Source organism: Procambarus clarkii, chromosome 31 (assembly GCF_040958095.1).
Source record: "Procambarus clarkii isolate CNS0578487 chromosome 31, FALCON_Pclarkii_2.0, whole genome shotgun sequence".
NCBI classification, from domain to species: Eukaryota; Metazoa; Arthropoda; class Malacostraca; order Decapoda; family Cambaridae; genus Procambarus; species Procambarus clarkii.
In genome coordinates, this window is record NC_091180.1 from 14,450,751 (window position 1) to 14,476,025 (window position 25,275).

General features: G+C 45.4%; 1 protein-coding gene across 1 annotated transcript in view; it reads left to right on the forward strand.

The window, feature by feature from the left end:
- Positions 1-7,826: 7,826 nt before the first annotated feature.
- LOC123758673 (tetraspanin-1) overlaps positions 7,827-25,275 on the forward strand; it is a 140,212-nt gene continuing 122,763 nt past the window's right edge. The window contains 1 exon segment of the mRNA XM_045743209.2: positions 7,827-7,996. Coding sequence (XP_045599165.1) covers positions 7,934-7,996 — 63 coding nt within the window. The 5' untranslated portion in view covers positions 7,827-7,933.

Sequence of the window (25,275 nt, forward strand, 5' to 3'; positions counted from 1 at the left end):
AAGTTGGGTAGGATCTGTCTAGAATTGGTTGGTTAGGCCTAGGATAAGTTTAGTTAGGCTTCGGGGCCGATATTTTGAAAAATTTATCCATCCATATTAACTTTAGGTTTTTTGTTTCAAGTGGATGGGTTATCTTTTCTCGTAGAATTAATGCTAAAGAATGGAGTAAAACTCAGCTAAGATAGGCTAAATTAACCCGTAAAATTAGCTAATTATAACAAACTAAATATAAGTATCTTAATTAAAATGATTAATTATATTAATGCCAATCTTTAACCATGCATAAAACTCATGGTTATATGTTCAGATTGCGAGGGTTCTCAGACCATTACTAACAATCTATGGCTGGGAAGTCGTTAAGGAAACGCTACGCTGATTGGCTAACATTTACAGTGGTGCCATTTCTTATGGCAACATTGTATCTAAAAAAGCGAAATGTATTTCAGTTAAATAAATTAAGAGTAGCCTATGATAACGTCACGTGGCCTTTCCATACCGGTTAACTATTTGTCCGGATAGATATTTTAAAATGTGTGTTAGGAGAATGTGAAGACAATGGTGGGTAGACAGGATGTTCCTATTTGGTGTTCCCAGCCTGATGTGGCAACGCTGGCCACGTTAACGCCACAATAATAATAACGAGTGTCCTGTGACACCTCTCTCTCTCCCTCTCTCTATACTCTCCCACCCACCTCTACACCTTTTACGGGCTCACCATAGCCCGTGCTACATGGACACTTCGTCCTGAGTAGCTAAATCTTTAACAACAACAACTCTACACCCGTTCCACACGCCCTGACGCCCATCTCCCGCCCGCAACGTATATCTATTCCACATCGACACCCTGTCTGTTGTTCCTCATCTGTTTCACACAATCGCCGCCCCGTTTCCATCTCCACTACGGGCTCTCCATAGCCCGTGCTACTTGGAACTTTTGGTTCCCAGTAGCGAATCTTAAATAACAATAACATCCATATCCACCCTTGTCCAACACCCCCCCCCACCCCCCCCCAGTTTTACCTTCCCACCCTCACCCATTAGTTTTTCCCATCCACACCTCCCCGTGGCTCATCCACCACCTTGTTCAGTTCGTAAATCAAATCCATTTGTTTCCCATCCACGCCCACCCGCTCCCCATCCACGCCCACCTGCATCTTATCCACCCCGCCCCACAACCCACACCCACCACCTAAGCCCAGAAACTTTCTTACCTAACAGGATTGCCTCATGGCCGCATTATACAATGACAAGATATAAAGGTCAGATTCACGAAGCCGTTATGCAAGCACTTGCGAACCTGGGGCCAGATTCACGAAGCAGTTATGCAAGCACTTGCGAACCTGGGACCAGATTCACGAAGCAGTTATGCAAGCACTTGCGAACCTGGGAACAGATTCACGAAGCAGTTACGCAATCACTTATGAACCTGGGGCCAGATTCACGAAGCAGTTATGCAAGCACTTACGAACCTGGGGCTAAATTCACGAAGCAGTTACGCAAGCACTTACGAACCTGTACATCTTTCTCAATCTTTAGCGGCTTTGTTTACAATTATTAAACAGTTAATGAGCTCCGAAGCACCAAGAGGCTGTTTATAACAATAACAACAGTTGATTGGCAAGTTTTCATGCTTGTAAACTGTTTAATAAATGTAACCAAAGCCGTCAAAGATTGAGGAAAGATGTACAGGTTCGTAAGTGCTTACGTAACTGCTTCGTGAACCTGGCACCCTGGTATATATGACTGTGGACACATGATTTAATATTCCGCGCTTACACTACAGTATTTAAGTAACCACTTGGTTGGCTTGGATTGGGTTGGGTCGGGTTGGGTTGCACTGAATTAGCTTGGGATGCGACGGGCTGGGTTGATCTAGCTTGGGTAGCTAAAATACCTGTCTTTAGCAACAAAATCATCAGGACAAATTGGGGGATCTTTGACAAGCCGCTGGCTTCCTGTCCTCGTCGTGGTCACTAGTCTTAGTGGTCCTCAAGTAAATTCTGGTCAATAACCTATCTATGCACGTCCATCCAGTGGCCGACCCTAAGACTCCACTCATCAATTTTAACGTATTCTGTCTTCAGAATCGCAATGTTCTCAAATATAAGTAACATTATATATTAGAATTTGGTATATAGTTAGGTCTAAATTACGTAGTACGCGGGTGAAGCATTTACAGCGTTGTGGTTCGAACACAAGTCGTCAGTGAAGCACTTGTTCCGGAAATGTTCGAACGTCATCAGTTGTGAGTCGTGTGTAAACCGTTTTTCATTCATAAACACCAGGGGGTTTGGCGGGTGCATGGAATGGACTTTGGGTATTTGTTTGGATACAAAGATCCAAGCTTGTTAATCCAGTGGCCTAACCCCCTGTTTATGAATTAAAAGCGGTTTATACCCGACTCGCAACTGATGACGTCCGAACACTTCCGGAACAAGTGCTTCACTGTCCTCAGTCTCCCGCCAGTGTTGTCATCGCTACTACACACTGACTCAGTCATGGCAACACTCACTTTGTAAACTAAGGAAAGAAAATTATAAGAAAGCGCCAAGCCAGTATATGACTAGCACATGATAGAGACACAAGTCACATTGTACACAAGACGATTCGCCAACGGGGGTTTGAAACCTACCTAACTTAACCTAGCCCAACTTAACCTAACCTAACCTAACCCAACCTAACTCAGCCTAACCCAACCCAACCTAACGCAGCCTAACCCAACCAAACCTAACGCAGCCTAACCCAACCTAACTCAGCCTAACCCAACCTAACGCAGCCTGACCCAACCAAACCTAACTCAGCCTAACGCAGCCTAACCCAACAGAGCGAAATACAGTTGAACTTAAACTAATACATCCTAGCACAGTAATATACACGGTTTTAATCAACAGAAAACGAGATTGGTGGAATATGGTCTGGTGTGAGAGCGACCATAGATCCCCTATGATAGGGGTATGAGGAGGAGGAGGAGCTGGGGGAGGGGAACACGGTGGAGGAACCATGACCATCCACGTTGACAATCGGGGATCGAACACCAGCCCTCCAAGAAGCGAGGGCGTCTCTCTACTAACCAATCCAATAATTAGAGATGTAGTGGAAGGGAATTATCAGGAGAGAGCGCCAAGTCATTACGACTATGTAGCTCCTGGAAAGGATCAGGATAAGGATTTGGGATGGGACGGGGGAAGGAATGGTAGTGAATGGAATCTTAACACATGTTTTCTTCAATTTATGTCTAATAGCTGAGTGGACAGCGCTCGGGGTTCGTAGTTCCTAGGGGGTCCGGATTCGATCCCCGGTGCAGGCGGAAACAAATGGGCAGTTCCTTTCACCCTGACGCCCCTGGTCACCTAGCAGTAAATAGGTACCTGTGAGCTAGACAGCTGCTACAGGCTTGCTACTTCTTGGGGATGTGTGTGTATGGAAAGTAGGATTAAGGCCTTGATTGATGAAGATTGATGAAGATTAAGCCACCCAAAAGGTGGCACGGGCATGAATAGCCCGTAAGTGGAGGCCCTTTTGAGCCATTACCAGTATCACTTGCCCAAAATGTTCTGCGTGCTGGTGGCCGAACAAGAATGTCAGAACTCTTGTATTTATAAATAAAAATTAAAAACAATAAATGTGTCGACCAACAACAGAAAACGGGATAATACGTCACTTTCGGCAGCCGCTTCCATCTTCTAGTACGACGATTTTTGACCGTAGGTAACGCATACGAGCGAAAAGCGGCATTCTTTGTAGAACAGGTTGGTCAATGGGGGTAACAGACACCTGGGGCCAGATTCACGAAGCAGTTACGCGAACACTTACGAACCTGTCCATCTTTCCTCAATCTTTGGCGGCTTTGTTTACAATTATTAAACAGTTAATGAGCTCCGAAGCACCAGGAGGCTGTTTATAACAATAACAACATTTGATTGGCAAGTTTTCATGCTTGTAAACTATTTAATAAATGTAACCAAAACCGTCAAAGATTGAGGAAAGATGTACACGTTCGTAAGTACTTGTGTAACTGTTTCGTGAATCTGGCCCCAGGTTCGTAAGTGCTGGTGGAACTGCTTCGTGAATCTGGCCCCCTGACGCCCACTTTCACAAGCTCACATGCACGGGGATCAGAAGATAATTGATGTAATTTTTCATATTACTGCGAATCAAGTCAGTTATTTTATTTACAAAAATTAACTGGAGATACGTATTATTTCGATCTGAATTTCACTAGTTTGAAAGAGTGCAGTCTTAAATAATCAATGTAGATTCACTTACATCTTGTTAACCCTAACATTCAACAAATAAAAATTTAAGTTTTATGAACAAAAATACACATTAAAATTTATATAAAAAAAAACCCTGCCTGGATTGTCATATTTTCACATATAATTTTACTTTAAATAAATTTCCTTTAAAGGGATATGAGGATAAGGGATATCCATATACAAATTAAAGTTGCGTTTTTTTCCTAGACATGACGCCGTCAAAATTACGTCGTTAGTAGATATATTAGACGTGACGTCACATCCTGGCCGTCATATTTCTACCCTCAGTGACCAATGGGGTGAACCCACCTTAGGTTTTCTTATGAAAACTGTATCTGAAACGTTTATACAACGTTCTGTTTTTTTTATACATGATTCGCAATCAAAATGCAATATATTAGGCTTTCGCAATCAAAATACAATATATTAGGCTTTCGCAATCAAAATACAATATATTAGGCTTTCGCAATCAAAATACAATATATTAGGCTTTCGCAATCAAAATACAATATATTAGGCTTTTAGCAGTTGCTGTTGTTGTAGTTATTGACGTAGAGGATATTATTGTAGTTTGTGTACAAGATGTGAATGTTTTAGTAATTTGTTGAAGCAAGAGCAGTAGTTGCAGAGGTGCTTGTTGGAGGGGTGATGGTTGCAGAGGTGTTTGTTGCAGTTGTGATGGTTGCAAAGGTGTTTGTTGCAGTTGTGATGGTTGCAGAGGTGTTTGTTGCACTTGTGATGGTTCCAGAGGTGTCTGTTGCACTTGTGATGGTTCCAGAGGTGTCTGTTGCACTTGTGATGGTTCCAGAGGTGTCTGTTGCACTTGTGATGGTTCCAGAGGTGTCTGTTGCAGTTGTGATGGTTGCAGCAATGCAGTGACAGCTGCAGCCATAGCAGGAGTAGGTGCAGCCATAGCAACTGGATCAATAGCATGTAGAGCAATATCAGTTGCAAGAAATGCAACAGCCTCTGATGCGACGGAAGCAACAGCAACAGTAGCAGTAACAACAAGGTAACGGAGTAAATGCAGCAACTTCAATAGCACAAGTTGCAGCAGCAAAAACAGTAACAGTTGCAACAGAAACATTAACAGTTGTAACAACAGCAGAAACAGTAACAGTTGCAACAACAGGGGAAAACAGTAACAGTTGCAATAACAACAGTAACAGTTGCAACAATAACAACAGAAACAACAACAACAACAACAGAAACAACAACAACAACAACAGTAACAGTTGCAACAAGAACAGAAACAATAACAGTTGCAACAAAAACAGTAAGTTACAACAACAGCAGAAACAGTAACAGTTGCAACAACAGCAGTAACAGTAACAGTAGCAGCAGAAGTAGCAGTAGCAGTAACAGTTGCAACAACAGCAGTAACAGTAACAGTAGCAGCAGAAGTAGCAGTAACAGTAACAGTTGCAACAACAGCAGTAACAGTAACAGTAGCAGCAGTAGCAGTAACAGTTGCAACACCTGCAGTAACAGTAGCAGCAGAAGTAGCAGTAACAGTTGCAACACCATCAGTAACAGTAACAGTAGCAGCAGAAGTAGCAGTAACAGTTGCAACACCAGCAGTAACAGTAACAGTAGCAGCAGAAGTAGCAGTAACAGTTGCAACAACAGCAGTAACAGTAGCAGCAGAAGTAGCAGTAACAGTTGCAACAACAGCAGTAACAGTTGCAACAACAGCAGTAACAGTTGCAACAACAGCAGTAACAGTAACAGTAGCAGCAGAAGTAGCAGTAACAGTTGCAACAACAGCAGTAACAGTAACAGTAGCAGCAGAAGTAGCAGTACCAACAACAGTACCAGGAGCAACAGTAGCAACAGCAGTATACACCACAACAGCATCAACATGAGCCAACATGAGCAACCTAACCTTGCAACAGTATAACTTACCCCATCCTGTGAGCGGTGGAGGAAATATTGTAGCAGCCTCATCGTTGATGAGATTGATGAGTACGCCCATTATAGCCTAGTGAACTGAGTACACTCATTGTAGCCTAGTGAACTAAGTACACTCATTGTAGCCTAGTGAACTGAGTACACTCATTGTGGCCTAGTGAACTGAGTGCACTCATTGTAGCCTAGTGAACTAAGTACACTCATTGTAGCCTAGTGAACTGAGTACACTCATTGTAGCCTAGTGAACTGAGTACACTCGTTGTAGGCTAGTGAACTGAGTACACTCATTGTAGCTTAGTGAACTGAGGACACTCATTGTAGGCTAGTGAACTGAGGACACTCATTGTAGGCTAGTGAACTGAGGACACTCATTGTAGGCTAGTGAATACACTCATTGTAGCCTAGTGAACTGAGTTTCAATATTCGTTCAGTTGTATGAGTACTTGGCTAAGCACATTTGTGGCAGTAATACTCTTAATTACAGGCCTGTAAGTCTGTCTTACAGTCCTGTCAGACAGACTTACTAGGCCTGTAAGACACACTTACAGGCCTGTAAGACACACTTATAGGCCTGTAAGTGTGTCTTACAGGCCTGTAAGTGTGTCTTACAGGCCTGTGTGTCTGGCAGGCCTGGTAAGTCTGTCTGACAGGCCTGGTAAGTCTGTCTGACAGGCCTGGTAAGTCTGTCTGACAGGCCTGGTAAGTCTGTCTGACAGGCCTGGTAAGTCTTGTCTGACAGGCCTGGTAAGTCTTGTCTGACAGGCCTGGTAAGTCTTGTCTGACAGGCCTGGTAAGTCTTGTCTGACAGGCCTGGTAAGTCTTGTCTTACAGGCCTGGTAAGGCCTAGGATTGTTGGAGAAGTTTGATCTTATATTTTTATGTTGTGGTTAAAGAAGTTTCCGGTTTATCCAAATTCACTAATACGAAAATCAATTGTCTGGTGGACCATCACTACACATTGGTACTTTCCATTAAATACGTACTACAGGAACTTTCAATTTAGGATGACCAAATACCTACTACAAGAACTTTTCAATTTAGGACAGGCTGAATAAATTGCTCATGTACATCATTGTTAATGAAAGTATAAATACCAGAATTTATATATAATGATAAATTAGAATATTGATTCCCTGGGGTGACATAGTCCCAGAAATCCTAGGTAAATATCAATGGTTCGTGTACGAAACTTTATTTTCACGACCGGGATGAAGCTATTGACCTTTGATGAAATAATTTAAAGGCTGAGGCGCCGACGCTGCCATGACAACTGCTGGAACATGCGCTGGTGCCTGGCGTACGATGTCCCGTTTCACTCGCATCTTGTTCAATAAACGACGTAGTATGATATTGATGCATTTATAAATGAATGTATATTCCGGTTAATAGACATTTATACGTGTATGAACAGAACCCATTGTAACTATTAGTGTATATATACAAATATATGAAATAAATATGCTGTAGCCTAATCAGAGGGAGAGAGGAATTCACAGGAGCTTATTTTAGAGATTTGTCGCATAATATATCTTATACTATATTGTCTTATGAGGTAATACGCGATAGTACTATCGTCTTGACAGTTGGAGGAGAGTTTAAGGAGGGTCCGGTAGGGCATGTTGGCCCCGAGCCCAAACGGAGCCATTTTCCCCCCTTGAAGCCTGGCGGGCCGTCAGTCTTGAGGTGGTAGTCGTGCGGAGCGGTCGTGCGCGCGTTGTGTCTTGACCTTTTTTGTTGGATTAAACCCTTAAACCAAATCCACAACCATGGGGGTCTGTTGCTACACGTTCCTCAAGTTCATCGTGATGATCTTCAACCTCCTGTACATGGTGAGTAAAGATGGGAACTGAGAAAGGGGAAGAAAATAGCGTTTAGTTATGGTGAAAAATGCTTGTAAATGGTTTTTGTTCCGTAATCGAATGTCCTCTTGGTCTCTGGCTCATATCCGAAGCCCTTCTCTCGTTTCCGATGTCCGGCGACGCGGTGCTCGCGTATCCGGCCCTCCCTGCTGGCCCAGGGTGTCCGGAGAAGGCCATTTTTAACCGGATTCGGCTCCTGGTTTCGAGGGAATCGGTCTTAGAAATATGAAGAAGGTTGGGCGCGGTCTGGGCCGCCCAGCGCTGCGTTTTAAAATGGTCTCGGTGACTTTCCTTTTTTTTTTTGGCGATGTTAAGGGTCTGTTGGGACCTTTTGCTGGTGTGGAAGGTCACGACGAGGTCCCTAACAAGCAGGTCCTGGGGTCAGGCGGCCCGGTCACTTGAGGTATGACGCTTAGAACGTGTCTGGAACGAGAGGGAGAGAGTTTGTTATTGACAAACGTGGGCGGGGGGGGGGGAGGGGTAGGGATGGGGTCGGGGGGGGATGAAGGGAGGGGGGAGGGTTGTATGGGAAGGGGGGAGAGGCTGTGTGGGAGGGAGGGGGGGGAGAAGCTGTGTGGGAGGGGGGGGGGGGGGGGAAGGGAGGTTTACTGGAAGAGGAGTTCTTTCTATTATCTATATTTTCCAGTCTTGACAATATTCATTACTAACCTTGTCAAGTCTCCAGAGAACTTTCCGTCAAATAATGAAGATCACTGAACATTTTTAGGACCTATCAGCATTCCTCTACGCCACGTTTATGACTATTGACTTAAAATATTATTTTTTCAATATTTCTCCATTATCTGTGGATCCCCACTGGTTCGAAAACTACTGATTGCCTTAAAATACTTGACAATTGCTCTTGAATTTCACGAGCATAAACCCATTAATATCGTTATCAAAGGTCCTATTGAATTTTTATGTGACTGAGGTTTATTTAATAGAAAGAATTGTGCTTTGCTAGAGAGAGAGAGAGAGGGAGAGAGCAAGAAAGAAAGGGTGCACCTGTTTTCCCTGAGAAGCAGTAGTGATTCAATTTACACAGGATGATGAAGACAACCTTGTTTTGACTTTGTTTTGGCAACAGTGTCTTACCCCCCACGTCGGCCAGATGCGGCACTGACCAACGTCTCAGGCATTGGTGCCTTGTGACTCTCCAAGGAAGTGGTGGTGTATCAAGGAAACGGCTCATAAATGTTGTTTACCGCTTTGCCTGCTTTGATTTGTTCTTCAATTTGTGGGATATATATATATATATATATATATATATATATATATATATATATATATATATATATATATATATATATATATATATATATATATATATATATATATTATATATATATATATATTATATATATATATATATATTATATTATAATTTTGTTGCATGTTAAGAGCTCTGATGACAGTGGAAAATGTACACTGTTTTAAAACAACTTTCATTTGGGTGGATATCCCGCAAGTGCTGTTTAAGGTGTTATATCCTATGTTTGTCTGGCCTGTGTTGATTCCTAGGATCAATGACCACACCACCCGGTCTCTCTGACCAGGGCCCTATGGTTGGTAGGTATTGTCAAGCAGACTGTTAGCTGCAGGTGCTCGTACCCTGACGTATGAATCAAAACCAGCTTGTTCACGTGTCATATGGAGGTGTTTATCAAGTTCTTTCTTGAAGATCGTGAGAGGTCGGCCATTTGGGTGAGATATTCCAAGAATCTTGTTCAAGGGGACATCCTCAGATTCCAGTGTAAGGCCTTGTATTCTCCGGTTGGCATCACTCACAAGGCGACTGTCTACAACCAAGAGACGAGTGAAAAAACACAACGCGCGCGCGCACACGCACAGGGGGCAGTGGCTGAGTGGACAGCACGCAGGGCACACAATCTTGAGGTCCGGGGATCGATTCCCAGCGCCGGCGAGAAACAATGGGCAGAGTTTATTTCACCCTGTTGTCTCTGTTACCTAGCAGTAAATAGGTACCTGGGAGTTAGCTGTTACGGGCTGCTGTGTGTGTGTGTGTGTGTGTGTGTGTGTGTGTGTGTGTGTGTGTGTGTGTGTGTGTGAGTGAGAGAGAGAGGGGGAGAGAGAAATTACGTAAGTGTAGTTACAGGATGAGAGCTACGCTCGTGGTGTCCCGTCTTCCCAGTACTCTTTGTCATATAACGCTTTGAAACTACTGACGGTTTTGGCCTCCACCATCTCACTTAACTTGTTCCAGCCGTCTACCACTCTGTTTGCAAAAGTTTTTTTTTATTCGTGAATCTGTGACCTTGTTCTTTGAGGTTGCCGGTTTCAGGGATTCCTGTCAGTTTGATAGTTCCACTATTATCATATAAGTGGTGATGATAACGCCTCTTTTTTTTTCCCTGCTATCCTCTATTTTTCTGGCATATTTAATGCTTCTTAATAGTGTAAATCGCAAAGAAATTACCACGTGATGAACGATGTGAAAATATTGAACCACCAAGGAAAAATGAAACCCAAATGAGTGCTTTCGTGCTAACAAAGACATTATCAAAGTACAATTATATAATATATATAAAGGGGGGTACCACCTCTGGTGCAATTATAGGGACCCACAACCTCAGAGAAGGGAACACAGAGCATTCGGGGGAAAACTTGCCATTTAACTCTGAATACGAAAGAGTGTTCGCTTCTCCTACCACCCCCCTTTTATATATATAATATATTATATATTATATATATAATATATGTATATATTTCCAGTACACCGAGATCATTTTATGCGCGAGAAAGAGAAATCCAAACCCGCAACAGTTAAAGGGGGAAGGAGGGGACAATAGATATTTAATTTCCTGACAACCAATCAAAAACAAAAAGTAACAAGGAAATCGTAGCACGGCGAGCTCTGCCACCCCGAGGCACTGTCCTTGCACCACAACACTTAAGCTTTCAAATCACTACTTCATGTTTACTTCATGGGGGTTTTTCTCTGCAAGCGACGTCAACAACCGCCAGCCTCGTGTAGTCACTCCGGCACCCAAATTAGGTTACTGAATTGGCCGAGACTGACCTAACAGCGGACCCCCACGAATAGAAAACGGTCAATTTTACGAGCCCTTATGATTTACAGTACAGTACAGTACGTCATATTTTGACGTTGGGAGATTTTTACGCCAATATACGATGCGTTTGTCTAGGGGACAGGGGCCAGATTCACGAAGCAGTTACGCAAGCACTTACGAACCTGTACATCTTTGCTCAAACTTTGTCTTTTTTTTTTTTACAATTATTAAACAGTTAATGAGTTCCGAAGCACTAGGAGTCTGTTTATAACAATAACGACAATTGATTGATAAGTTTTCATGTATGTAAACTGTTTAATAATTGTAGCCAAAGCCGTCCTAGATTGAGGAAAGATGTACACGTTCGTAAGTACTTGCGTAACTGCTTCGTGAATCTGGCCCCAGGTTGATATATTAGCCTATAAAGTTGGCTCGTGTAAGACTGTAAAAACTAGTCATTACCCAACCACTTGGGCAGGACGGTAGAGCGACGGTCTCGCGTCCTTGCATGTTGGCGTTCGATCCCCGACCGTCTCCTAAGTGGTTGGACACCATTCCTGCCCTCCCCGTCCCATCCCAAATCCTTATCCTGACCCCTTCCCAGTGCTATGTAGTCGTAAAGACTTGGCGCTTTCCCCTGATAACTCCTCCCTCATCCATGAGGCTTTCACTGGTTGATACCTGGTTGATGGGGTTCTGGGAGTAGTAGTTCTCCCCAAGCCCGGTCTTGACTTGTGAGAGTTTGGTCCACTAGGCTGTTGCTTGGAGGAGTCACTGTGAAACGTCGTAGTTTCTTTATTTTCTGATATGTGGATTATCATAAAATAACACGATAGTATATAGTATATATAGTATATAGTATATATATATAGATAGTATATAGTCAGATTTACGAATAATGCGGAACGGGCTCACATTTAATCAACATAGGGAAACAAACGGCAATATTATTGAATTAAACACCTAAATTACTGGGACCGTCTCAAAGCATTCATAATGTACTATCTGGAAAGGTATCAGGATGTATTAACCCATAATATATATGTGGAAGATACGGCCAGGCCGTATTCCAAATATGTTCAGTTAAATGACAACTTACTGGAGCGAGAGATATGGCAGGAAATGCAGAATGGACCGAGTGAAGAATAGAGGTGTGATAGGCTGCCAGGGAACGCTATGGCTATCAGAGGTCCACGGTTCTTCAGTCTCCATCTATCAAATATAACAAATATTGCCAGAAAAGAAGGTACGGGAGAAAGCTGGAACACAAGTGTGTATTCTCAAGATAATTGTGAAAAGTTCTTGCAGAAAGTGGCGGGTCTTCCTGGTTGTAAGTGATAATTCACTTCGGTTGTAAGTGATAATTCACTTAGACCCCTTACTTCCCGGTTGTAAGTGTAACTAACCTTTCAGATTAGTTAAAGTTATCGTGATTCTTGAGATGATTTCGGGGCTTTTTAGTGTCCCCGCGGCCCGGTCCTCGACCAGGCCTCCACCCCCAGGAAGCAGCCCGTGACAGCTGACTAACACCCAGGTACCTATTTTACTGCTAGGTAACAGGGGCATAGGGTGAAAGAAACTCTGCCCATCGTTTCTCGCCGGCGCCTGCGATCGAACCCAGGACCACAGGATCACAAGCCCAGCGTGCTGTCCGCTCGGCTCCCTGACAAGCCTGGCCTCAGGGTGGGTTTTTGTCGAAGAACTCTGGAAACCGGCTACAGGTAAATTACCTGTTTACCTTTTGTGTTAGTTGACAGCCGCTACGTCAAGGCCAAGAGAATTTCCTGTTGGCTGGTCCCTTGAGAGCCGGACCTGGGAACCGTGACGGCAACATTCCTCTGACCTTCGCGTAAATTACTTCGTCTCTATTTCGCTTTCTTCTCGTTCTGATTTCCTGTATCCGGCTGTAATGTTTATTTTAATAGACGTACCATACTCCTTTATTTATATTTTATTAATGGGATTTGTGTACGTCAGAAAGTCTATTTATATTTGGTTTCTGTTGATCGTTTTTTTTTCGCGTATTTGAACTCCAGTTTTCGGTTTCTAGGAATTTTATTAATGTTATTCTGTTTTATAAGTACAGTAATCTTTTATTAATTCCTCACTCCCCGGTACATTGTTCTCTTCTTTTTTTCTACTCCATTTCGTTCAGTCTGGATGTATTTTCTTTCACTATTTTTCTTCTGCATTTCGCTTAATCATTTGAATAGTGTTCCCACTTTTCTGAGAGAGAGAGATTTCGATTTACAGTACTAGGCCCCAGGTTCGAATCCTGACCGGAGCAGAAACAAATTGACAAGAGTTTCCTTACTTCATGCCTCTGTTCACCCGCGGCCCGGTCTCTGATCAGGCCCGGTTGGTGGTCTAGTCAACCATTTCGCTAGAATTCAACCCTAGCAAGTGCCAAGTTATGGAGCAGGCTACAGGGAATAGGAGACTGGACACAAGGAATCTCATGGAAATGGAAGTCCCTTCTGGAATCGGATAAAAGGTCCTTGGGGTTGATTTTACACCCAACTTGTCACTCAAAATCCCACATCAAAGGTATATCATCAGCGGCATGTGAAAGGTTGACTAATATATTGCCTTTAGGAATCTGAACAAAGTTAGTCGTTCGGAATCTTTTATGTTCTTTGTCAGACCAATTCTAGAATATGTGGAATCAATGTAGTCGCCATCTTCAGTTTCGTTTTATTTTTAAGACAAATTTCAGAGGTATGCTACTACACGATGGACGTTAGAAAGAACATTTTCAGTGTCAGAGTAGTTGACAGGTGGAATGCATTAGGCAGTGATGTGGTGGAGGCTGACTCCATACACAGTTTCAAGTGTAGATATGGTAGAGCCCAGTAGGCTCAGGAATCTGTACACCAGTTGATTGACGGTTGAGAGGCGGGACCAAAGAGCCAGAGCTCAATCCCAACAAGCACAACTAGGCGAATGCACAAATCCCAGAGCTGAGAGGTATAAGCCACGAGGAAAACGGTTAAACCTCACGTCATTGGAAGAGACATGATTACCACATACAAAATGCTCAGAAGAATAGATAGAGCAGACGAGGACAGAGTATTTAGCATGGACAATACACGAACAAAGGGACATTGGTGGAAACTGTGCCCAAATGATCCACAGAAACGTTAGTTTTTTTTGTCGTTGTCATTAATTTGAACACATACAAGCCAATATGCAGTGAGGTGGTAGAGGCAGACTTCATACGCGCCTTTAAATGTAGATTACAAGGTAAGGCGGGACCCAAGAGCTATGGTTCCTTACCCCACAAATACAGAATATTACTGCCGACGCGGCTGCCAATACCGTTTCCACCACCAACCACCACCTTGTTATTACTAATGTACTATTACAACTACCACCACTACTTGCCACCTCCACTATCACATAGACTACTAGTGTGGCTGGTTACCAGCCGACACACTAGTGAGTGTGTAGCGAGAGACTACGGGAGACACACATGGGAGTGTAGCCTAGTGTGGGAGTGTAGCCTAGTGTCCCCCATACGAGGCTGTGTGGTGGTGGTGTTCGCCGTGTGGCGGGAAATGGAATTCCCAACGTCTCTATTACGTCATTTTACCCCCAAGTTGCACTCTTGTTTGTTTCTCCAGAGAATCACACTTTGCACATGTATATATTTTTCTTGCTTAATTGGCAGTTATGAAAGATTGTACGAGATCCCCCGTCTTCGCTTTTAGAAATTATTTTGTTTTGTTCGTAATGTTGATTTTTTTAATGGTAATATTAGTTTAGGTTCTCTGTTTTAAAATAAAATATTTGTTAAAAAATCTAGTATTGAGTTATTTCATGGAAGGTTTTACTAGTGGAAACACTAAACTCCTTCCATTCATTTTGCATAGATTCCATTCAAAGAGTTTCGGACCCGTGAAGAAATTGTGATTATCCCATTGTCGGGAGACAGGATGCCTGCTAGGCTTATCGTGGGTCCCAGGATGTAATCCACAACAGCTGATTAAACGTTCCAGGTGCCTATTTGCTGCTGGGTGAACAGAGGTATAAGGCGCTTCCCCCTGGTGGCTATCATGTTTGTCCAGGTTACGGTATAGCAGTATAGCTGGGATGTTGAGACTTGTTAGGATGAGAGAGGCAGAGAGAGAGAGTGAGAGAGAGAGAGAGGGGCAGAGTGAGTTAGAGGCAGAGAGAGAGAGAGAGGCGCAGAAGGGGGAGTGGATGCAGCAATCATTCTTTCCTTCACAAAAATAGAAGCACGATTGATTGCTTGATTGATGAAGATCAAGCCACTCAAGAGCACGGGCACGAATAACCCGTAAAGCCTAGCGTTCACAATTTGACGAGCGTTACATATGAAGTGACAGTGCCGAACTAATAGCGCACAGATCTATGTAACCCACATAAAGATTCCCGCTCATTAGTCGCAAGTTACATCAAAATTGGTACGCTTTTAATATCGGGAAAGGCGGGAAACACTGCACACGTCGTGGATAACGGTAATGGTGTGTGTATTATCTCGCGGCCTCTCCCCGCGTATAAGTGTTCAAACCTGGGCTTTCACTGCCAAGATGGCGGCTGAGCTGTCTCTGGAGTGTGCTATCAACACACTTCCCAGCATCAGTTAGGAGGGAGATATTGGGGAGCATCTTGTGGGGTACGAGCTCTGATCTCTCTTCAGCCTCCTCCTCCTCCTGACCCCACCCTCGCCGCCTCCAAGATCTCCCGGTCTTCACCTCCCCCCACCCTCGCCTCCTCCAAGATCTGGTCTCCACCTCCCCCCACCCCTTTCACCCCTTTCTCTCCCCCCCCCCCACCGTCTTGAAGCTGCCCTCTCCACCACCACCACCTGCCGCCACTTCACTTCCGGCATACTCCTTACAGTACAGCAAAGCTCTCGCCTCTCACTGTAATGCTTTTAATTAAGATGAATAATATAATGAATTTTAAGTGAAGGCATTTTTTGCAACGAGGATTGTGGCCAAGACTGTTGCAGTGAGTGGTGCAAGGTGTTGTATGGAATGGCCCTGAGTCGCCGGACAGCTGAGTGGACAGGGCTTCGGGTTCGTAGTTCTGAGGTTCCGGGTTCGATCCCCGGTGGAGCCGGAGACAAATGGGCAAAAAAGGTTTTCACCCTGATGCCCATGTTACTTAGCGGTAAATAGGTACCTGGGAGTTAGACAGCTGCTACGGGCCGCTTCCTGGGGGTGTGTAACAAAAAGGGAGGCCTGGTCGAGGACCGGGCCGCGGGGACGCAGAGCCCCGAAATCATCTCGATAACCTGGTCTCGATTGTGAGCAATCATACCCAGCAATCTGCAAGCCATCAATCAAAAATAATGGTTCCTACGGAAGTACAATATGTACACTGTTGTGCTCTTAAAATAAAATAAAAATTATACTTTTTGCTTAGTACATATATGTATTAAATCAGGCTCACGATTTTGTATAGGTATGCCTAAGACAGGGGAACCATAACTTAGCCAAATATATTTCAATGTTGTGCTCTTCTGACTGGCAGTAGTACAGAAGTAAAAGCTTTTGTGGGTATAACAGACAATATTATATATGTACTTCATCCAAAATAGCCACCACTTTTTTGGAGGATAGGATTCTTGTGAGGCTTTTGGAGGATAAGTCGCCCTTTGGTGTGGATGGAGGGGGATCAACCCTTCAAAAAGGGGAAGGGGGGGATCAGCCGTTCAAAATGGGGGAAGGGTGATCAACCCTTCAAAATGGGGGAAGGGTGATCAACCCTTCAAAATGGGGGAAGGGTGATCAACCCTTCAAAAAGGGGGAAAAAGGGGGATCAACCCTTCAAAAAGGGGGAAAGAGGGGGATCAACCCTTCAAAAAGGGGGAGAGGGGGATCAACCCTTCAAAATGGGGGAAGGGTTATCAACCCTTCAAAAAGGGGAAAGAGGGGGATCAACCCTTCAAAAAGGGGAAAGAGGGGGATCAACCCTTCAAAAAGGGGAAAGAGGGGGATCAACCCTTCAAAAAAGGGAAAAGAGGGGCATCAACCCTTCAAAAAGGGGAAAAGAGGGGGATCAACCCTTCAAAAAGGGGAAAGAGGGGGATCAACCCTTCAAAAAGGGGAAAGAGGGGGATCAACCCTTCAAAAAGGGGAAAGAGGGGGATCAACCCTTCAAAAAAGGGGAAAGAGGGGGATCAACCCTTCAAAAAGGGGAAAGAGGGGGATCAACCCTTCAAAAAGGGGAAAGAGGGGGATCAACCCTTCAAAAAGGGGAAAGAGGGGGATCAACCCTTCAAAAAGGGGAAAGAGGGGGATCAACCCTTCAAAAAGGGGAAAGAGGGGGATCAACCCTTCAAAAAGGGGAAAGAGGGGGATCAACCCTTCAAAAAGGGGAAAGAGGGGGATCAACCCTTCAAAAAGGGGAAAGAGGGGGATCAAGCCTTCAAAAGAGGGGGATCAAGCCTTCAAAAGAGGGGGATCAACCCTTCAAAAGAGGGGGATCAACCCTTCAAAAGAGGGGGATCAACCCTTCAAAAGAGGGGGATCAACCCTTCAAAAGAGGGGGATCAACCCTTCAAAAGAGGGGGATCAACCCTTCAAAAGAGGGGGGATCAACCCTTCAAAAGAGGGGGATCAACCCTTCAAAAGAGGGGGATCAACCCTTCAAAAGAGGGGGATCAACCCTTCAAAAGAGGGGGATCAACCCTTCAAAAGAGGGGGATCAACCCTTCAAAAGAGGGGGATCAACCCTTCAAAAGAGGGGGATCAACCCTTCAAAAGAGGGGAAAGAGGGGGATCAACCCTTCGAAAGAGGGGGATCAACCCTTCAAAAGAGGGGAAAGAGGGGGATCAACCCTTCAAAAGAGGGGAAAGAGGGGGATCAACCCTTCAAAAGAGGGGAAAGAGGGGGATCAACCCTTCGAAAGAGGGGGATCAACCCTTCAAAAGAGGGGGATCAACCCTTCAAAAGAGGGGGATCAACCCTTCAAAAGAGGGGGATCAACCCTTCAAAAGAGGGGGATCAACCCTTCAAAAGAGGGGGATCAACCCTTCAAAAGAGGGGGATCAACCCTTCAAAAGAGGGGGATCAACCCTTCAAAAGAGGGGGATCAACCCTTCAAAAGAGGGGAAAGAGGGGGATCAACCCTTCAAAAGAGGGGAAAGAGGGGGATCAACCCTTCAAAAGAGGGGAAAGAGGGGGATCAACCCTTCAAAAGAGGGGAAAGAGGGGGATCAACCCTTCGAAAGAGGGGGATCAACCCTTCAAAAGAGGGGAAAGAGGGGGATCAACCCTTCAAAAGAGGGGAAAGAGGGGGATCAACCCTTCAAAAAGGGGAAAGAGGGGGATCAACCCTTCAAAAAGGGGAAAGAGGGGGATCAACCCTTCAAAAAGGGGAAAGAGGGGGATCAACCCTTCAAAAAGGGGAAAGAGGGGGATCAACCCTTCAAAAAGGGGAAAGAGGGGGATCAACCCTTCAAAAAGGGGAAAGAGGGGGATCAACCCTTCAAAAAGGGGAAAGAGGGGGATCAACCCTTCAAAAAGGGGAAAGAGGGGGATCAACCCTTCAAAAAGGGGAAAGAGGGGGATCAACCCTTCAAAAAGGGGAAAGAGGGGGATCAACCCTTCAAAAAGGGGAAAGAGGGGGATCAACCCTTCAAAAAGGGGAAAGAGGGGGATCAACCCTTCAAAAAGGGGAAAGAGGGGGATCAACCCTTCAAAAAGGGGAAAGAGGGGGATCAACCCTTCAAAAAGGGGAAAGAGGGGGATCAACCCTTCAAAAAGGGGAAAGAGGGGGATCAACCCTTCAAAAGAGGGGAAAGAGGGGGATCAACCCTTCAAAAGAGGGGAAAGAGGGGGATCAACCCTTCAAAAAGGGGAAAGAGGGGGATCAACCCTTCAAAAGAGGGGAAAGAGGGGGATCAACCCTTCAAAAGAGGGGAAAGAGGGGGATCAACCCCTTCGAAAGAGGGGGATCAACCCTTCGAAAGAGGGGGATCAACCCTTCAAAAGAGGGGGATCAACCCTTCAAAAGAGGGGGATGAACCCTTCAAAAAGGGGAAAGAGGGGGATGAACCCTTCAAAAAGGGGAAAGAGGGGGATGAACCCTTCAAAAAGGGGAAAGAGGGGGATGAACCCTTCAAAAAGGGGAAAGAGGGGGATGAACCCTTCAAAAAAGGGGGAAAGAGGGGGATGAACCCTTCAAAAAAAGGGGAAAGAGGGGGATGTACCCTTCAAAAAGGGGAAAGAGGGGGATGAACCCTTCAAAAAGGGGAAATAGGGGGATGAACCCTTCCAAAAAGGGGAAATGGGGGGATGAACCCTTCCAAAAAGGGGAAAGGGGGGGATGAACCCTTCCAAAAACGGGAAAGGGGGGGATGAACCCTTCCAAAAACGGGAAAGAGGGGGATGAACCCTTCCAAAAAGGGGAAAGAGGGGGATGAACCCTTCCAAAAAGGGGAAAGAGGGGGATGAACCCTTCCAAAAAGGGGAAAGAGGGGGATGAACCCTTCCAAAAAGGGGAAAGAGGGGGATGAACCCTTCCAAAAAGGGGAAAGAGGGGGATGAACCCTTCCAAAAAGGGGAAAGAGGGGGATGAACCCTTCCAAAAAGGGGAAAGAGGGGGATGAACCCTTCCAAAAAGGGGAAAGAGGGGGATGAACCCTTCCAAAAAGGGGGAAAGAGGGGGATGAACCCTTCCAAAAAGGGGAAAGAGGGGGATGAACCCTTCCAAAAAGGGGAAAGAGGGGGATGAACCCTTCCAAAAAGGGGAAAGAGGGGGATGAACCCTTCCAAAAAGGGGAAAGAGGGGGGATGAACCCTTCCAAAAAGGGGAAAGAGGGGAATGAACCCTTCCAAAAAGGGGAAAGAGGGGGGATGAACCCTTCCAAAAAGGGGAAAGAGGGGGATGAACCCTTCCAAAAAGGGGAAAGAGGGGGATGAACCCTTCCAAAAAGGGGAAAGAGGGGGATGAACCCTTCCAAAAAGGGGAAAGAGGGGGATGAACCCTTCCAAAAAGGGGAAAGAGGGGGGATGAACCCTTCCAAAAAGGGGAAAGAGGGGGATGAACCCTTCCAAAAAGGGGAAAGAGGGGGATGAACCCTTCCAAAAAGGGGAAAGAGGGGGATGAACCCTTCCAAAAAGGGGAAAGAGGGGGATGAACCCTTCCAAAAAGGGGAAAGAGGGGGATGAACCCTTCCAAAAAGGGGAAAGAGGGGGATGAACCCTTCCAAAAAGGGGAAAGAGGGGGATGAACCCTTCCAAAAAGGGGAAAGAGGGGGATGAACCCTTCCAAAAAGGGGAAAGAGGGGGATGAACCCTTCCAAAAAGGGGAAAGAGGGGGATCAACCCTTCCAAAAAGGGGAAAGAGGGGGATGAACCCTTCCAAAAAGGGGAAAGAGGGGGATCAACCCTTCCAAAAAGGGGAAAGAGGGGGATCAACCCTTCCAAAAAGGGGAAAGAGGGGGATCAACCCTTCCAAAAAGGGGAAAGAGGGGGATCAACCCTTCCAAAGAGTGGATCAACCCTTCCAAAGAGGGGGATCAACCCTTCCAAAAAGGGGAAAGAGGGGGATCAACCCTTCCAAAAAGGGGAAAGAGGGGGATCAACCCTTCCAAAAAGGGGGATCAACCCTTCCAAAAAGGGGAAAGAGGGGGATCAACCCTTCCAAAAAGGGGAAAGAGGGGGATCAACCCTTCCAAAAAGGGGAAAGAGGGGGATCAACCCTTCCAAAAAGGGGAAAGAGGGGGATCAACCCTTCCAAAGAGGGGGATCAACCCTTCCAAAAAGGGGAAAGAGGGGGATCAACCCTTCAAAAAGGGGAAAGAGGGGGATCAACCCTTCAAAAAGGGGAAAGAGGGGGATCAACCCTTCAAAAAGGGGAAAGAGGGGGATCAACCCTTCAAAAAGGGGAAAGAGGGGATCAACCCTTCAAAAAGGGGAAAGAGGGGGATCAACCCTTCAAAAAGGGGAAAGAGGGGGATCAACCCTTCAAAAAGGGAAAAGAGGGGGATCAACCCTTCAAAAAGGGAAAAGAGGGGGATCAACCCTTCAAAAAGGGAAAAGAGGGGGATCAACCCTTCAAAAAGGGAAAAGAGGGGGATCAACCCTTCAAAAAGGGGGAAAGAGGGGGATCAACCCTTCAAAAAGGGGGAAAGGAGGAATCAACCCTTCAAAAGGGAGGGGGGGGGGATATCCGGGCCCACAATCTGAGGATACATTAGTTACTCCTTCATGTGTCTCAGTATTCCCAGCCCATCTTCTCCTAAGTCGCGAGGTATAAAGTTGTTTTCATTCGTAAATTTGATTAACTGTTACAGGAACTAAGAGATAATTATTTCGTGTAACTTTCCAACATTATAATTACAGGAAAGTTGCCCCTGAAAGTGGACAAAAAACTCAGAAACTACCTCAAAGTTGCACTAAATGTTGGAACGTTGCATAAATATGTACAAACCTCTCAACAGCAACAGAAACTACACACTGTGATAAAATATTCTTCACATGTGAGCTTGCTGTATAGTTCAGGGGTATTCTCTCAACAGCAACAGAAACTACACACTGTGATAAAATATTCTTCACATGTGAGCTTGCTGTATAGTTCAGGGGTATTCTCTCAACAGCAACAGAAACTACACACTGTGATAAAATATTCTTCACGTGTGAGCTTGCTGTATAGTTCAGGGGTATTCTCTCAACAGCAACAGAAACTACACACTGTGATAAAATATTCTTCACATGTGAGCTTGCTGTATAGTTCAGGGGTATTCTCTCAACAGCAACAGAAACTACACACTGTGATAAAATATTCTTCACGTGTGAGCTTGCTGTATAGTTCAGGGGTATTCTCTCAACAGCAACAGAAACTACACACTGTGATAAAATATTCTTCACGTGTGAGCTTGCTGTATAGTTCAGGGGTATTCTCTCAACAGCAACAGAAACTACAGTGATAAAATATTCTTCACATGTGAGCTTGCTGTATAGTTCAGGGGTATTACTAACCCATGAAAAGAACTGGTACAGGTCCAAAGTGTTACCCCGGGGCTGTGGATCCGGAACTAAGAGAACAGAGCTACAAGGAGACCTAGAGGAGACGTGATCACACCATACAAGATTTCAAGAGGAGCACATTAAGACTAAAGACAACCTCTTGGTTATAAACCAAGGGAAAGAAAGTGTGGGTGGATCTGTTGTTGTTTTTAGATTTAGCTACTCTGAACATAAGTTCGAAGTAGCACGGGCTATGGTGATCCCGTAGTGGACTTGGGTGAATTTGTTAGTCACTCATGGGGGGGGGGGGGGGTTCCAGTGGTTTATGTCTTGGGCCTCACAACCAAGGATCACGGGTTCGGCTCCCGTGGGAAGACAGAAACGTTTGATGCCTCTGTTCACCGGGTTGCAAAGTAGATACCTAGGAGCTCACAACCCATGTTGTTGATTGCATTGTGTGTGTGTGTGATACCTGATCAACCAGGCTGTGAATCATACGTCAGGCTGCGAGCAGCCGCGTCCAACAGCCTGGTTGATCAGTCCAGCAACCAGGAGGCCTGGTCGACGACCGGGCCGCGGGGACGCTAAGCCCCGGAAGCACCTCAAGGTGTGTGTGTGTGTGTGTGTACTCACCTATTTGTACTCACCTATTTGTGCTTGCAGGATCGAGCATTGACTCTTGGATCCCGCCTTTCTAGCTATCGGTTGTTTACAGCAATGACTCCTGTCCCATTTCCCTATCATACCTAGTTTTAAAATTATGAATAGTATTTGCTTCCACAACCTGTTCCCCAAGTGCATTCCATTTTTCTACTACTCTCACGCTAAAAGAAAACTTCCTAACATCTGTGACTCCTCTGAGTTTCCAGTTTCCACCCATGTCCCCTCGTTCTGTTATTATTACGTGTGAACATTTCATCTATTTCCACTTTGTCAATTCCCCTGAGTATTTTATATGTCCCTATCATATCTCCTCTCTCCTTTTCTCTAGTGTCGTAAGGTTCAGTTCCTTCAGCCGCTCTTCATATCCCATCCCTCGTAACTCTGGGACAAGCCTCGTCGCAAACCTCTGAACCTTCTCCAGTTTCTTTGTGTTTCTTCAGGTGGGGGCTCCATGATGGCACGGCATACTCTAAGACGGGTCTCACGTAGGCAGTGTAAAGCGCCCTAAAAGCCTCCTCATTTAGGTTTCTGAATGTGTGTGTGTGTGTGTGTGTGTGTGTGTGTGTGTGTGTGTGTGTGTGTGTGTGTGTGTGTGTGTGTGTGTGTGTGTGTGTGTGTGTGTGTGTGTGTGTGTGAGTGTGTGAGAGAGAGATAGTGGATATGATTAGAGAAAGTAATTCAGGAGTCTTCATTACATATCAGACTTGAACTTAAATAGGCTTAAATAGGTGAACTCACTCACTCATTCACTCACAAAACATGGGTCCACCACTCAACAATGGCAAGGCTCCTCACATTCTCTGTAGAATGTGAGGAGGCCTATAATAGACTGGCAAAGGCCTATGAGCCAACTTCCCATCACAATTGCGAGTCACTTCCACAAACGGACTCTCCAGGCACCTCTGCCTAATTTGTGGTGGTATCGTAGGCGGGTTCGTACGATAACCCTGTGGGGGTTATAAGCCTAGTTATAATCCGAAATCTGGCATAACACAGCTTTGAGCAGATTAGAAACCTGTAATTGGTAGATTTAGAAACCGGATGATGGATTAAACCAAATTATAGAGGCTTTTTGGATTTTGATTTTGGGGCTTATTGTCCCCGCGGCCCGGTCCTCGACCAGGCCTCCACCCCCAGGAAGCATCCCGTGACAGCTGACTAACTCCCAGGTACCTATTTACTGCTAGGTAACAGGGGCATCAGTGTGAAAGAAACTCTGCCTATTGTTTCTCGCCGGCGCCCGGGTTCGAACCCGAGACCACAGGATCACGCGCCCAGTGTTCTGTCCGCTCAGCCACCGGCTCCTCTGCATTAGTAATGCGTAATGCATTTAACTAAAATTAAAAACGGTATGCTGGCCCCTGTACTCTTAGTTCCAGAACCACAGCCCGGTGGTATCTCTCCCCCAGGGAGAGTGGAAGTCTTGACTGCGGGGTCGTAGCCCCAGTTCGGTACCCACTCGCCTCTGGTTCCTGGAAAGCTACACTTATTACACTGTTATGTAATTACACTGTAGTCCTTGTAATGATGATCTTGAGCCGTGTGCCGCGGCCGAGGAATTAAACTAGGCTACAGTTACCTCAAGAGGTAACAATTACTTGTCAAAATGCTACAGTCAGAAGTGGACAATACTCCAAGGGCCTTAACTAGTCTTGAGTAATTGTTCTTAATTGTTATACATTTGGCGAGTCTGGGTTATATATTTTACCAGTATCGACTTGTTAAATGAGGGATGAGAAGGAGTTTAGTGTGATTAATAGGGTGTGGTTGTAGTGGGCAGTTCTTCTAACTCCTCGAGCCGGGGCTGAGGCCTACCTTGAGGTTACCTTGAGGTGCTTCCGGGGCTTAGTGTCCCCGCGGCCCGGTCGTCGACCAGGCCTCCTGGTTGCTGGACTGATCAACCAGGCTGTTAGACTTGACTTGGCCAGGCACGACTTGTGATTATCAGCCGTCCCCGTGGCGTAGTGGTAACACTCGCCTGGTGTTTCGCAAGCGTTTTGTCCTGGGTTCGTATCCTGGCCGAGGAGAATTTACTGTGCGCCAATCCTTAACTGTAGCATCTGTTTACCCAACAGTAAAATGCGTACCTTGTATTTAAACGAATTGGCGGGTCGTATTCCAGGGAACATAGGCTCAAGGACTTGCCCGAAACGCTATGCGTTCTAGTGACTGTACAAGAATGTATGTACTCTGTGTATATATAAATAAAGTGATAACTAGGTCCAACAGGCTGTTGCTTGGAGCGGCCCAGAGGCTCACATATCCACCACAGCCTGGTTGGTCCGGCACGTCTTGCAAGAACCTGTCCAAGTGCCTCTTGAAGACCTCCACCTTCGTGCGCGTTGCTTGTGTTGGGGAGAACGTGAGGCTCTCTGTATAAGTTATGTGGGGGGGGGGGAGGTAAGGGGGTGGTGAGCGCTTTAATGGGCGTGGAAGTGGACTTATTGGAGGGTGTGGGGACGTACCAGGCATGATAATGGGTATGTGGGGACGTACCAGCCATGATAATGGATATGTGGGGACGTACCAGGCGTGATAATGGGGTATGTGGGGACGTACCAGCCGAGATAATGGGTATGTGGGGACGTACCAGGCGTAATAATGGGT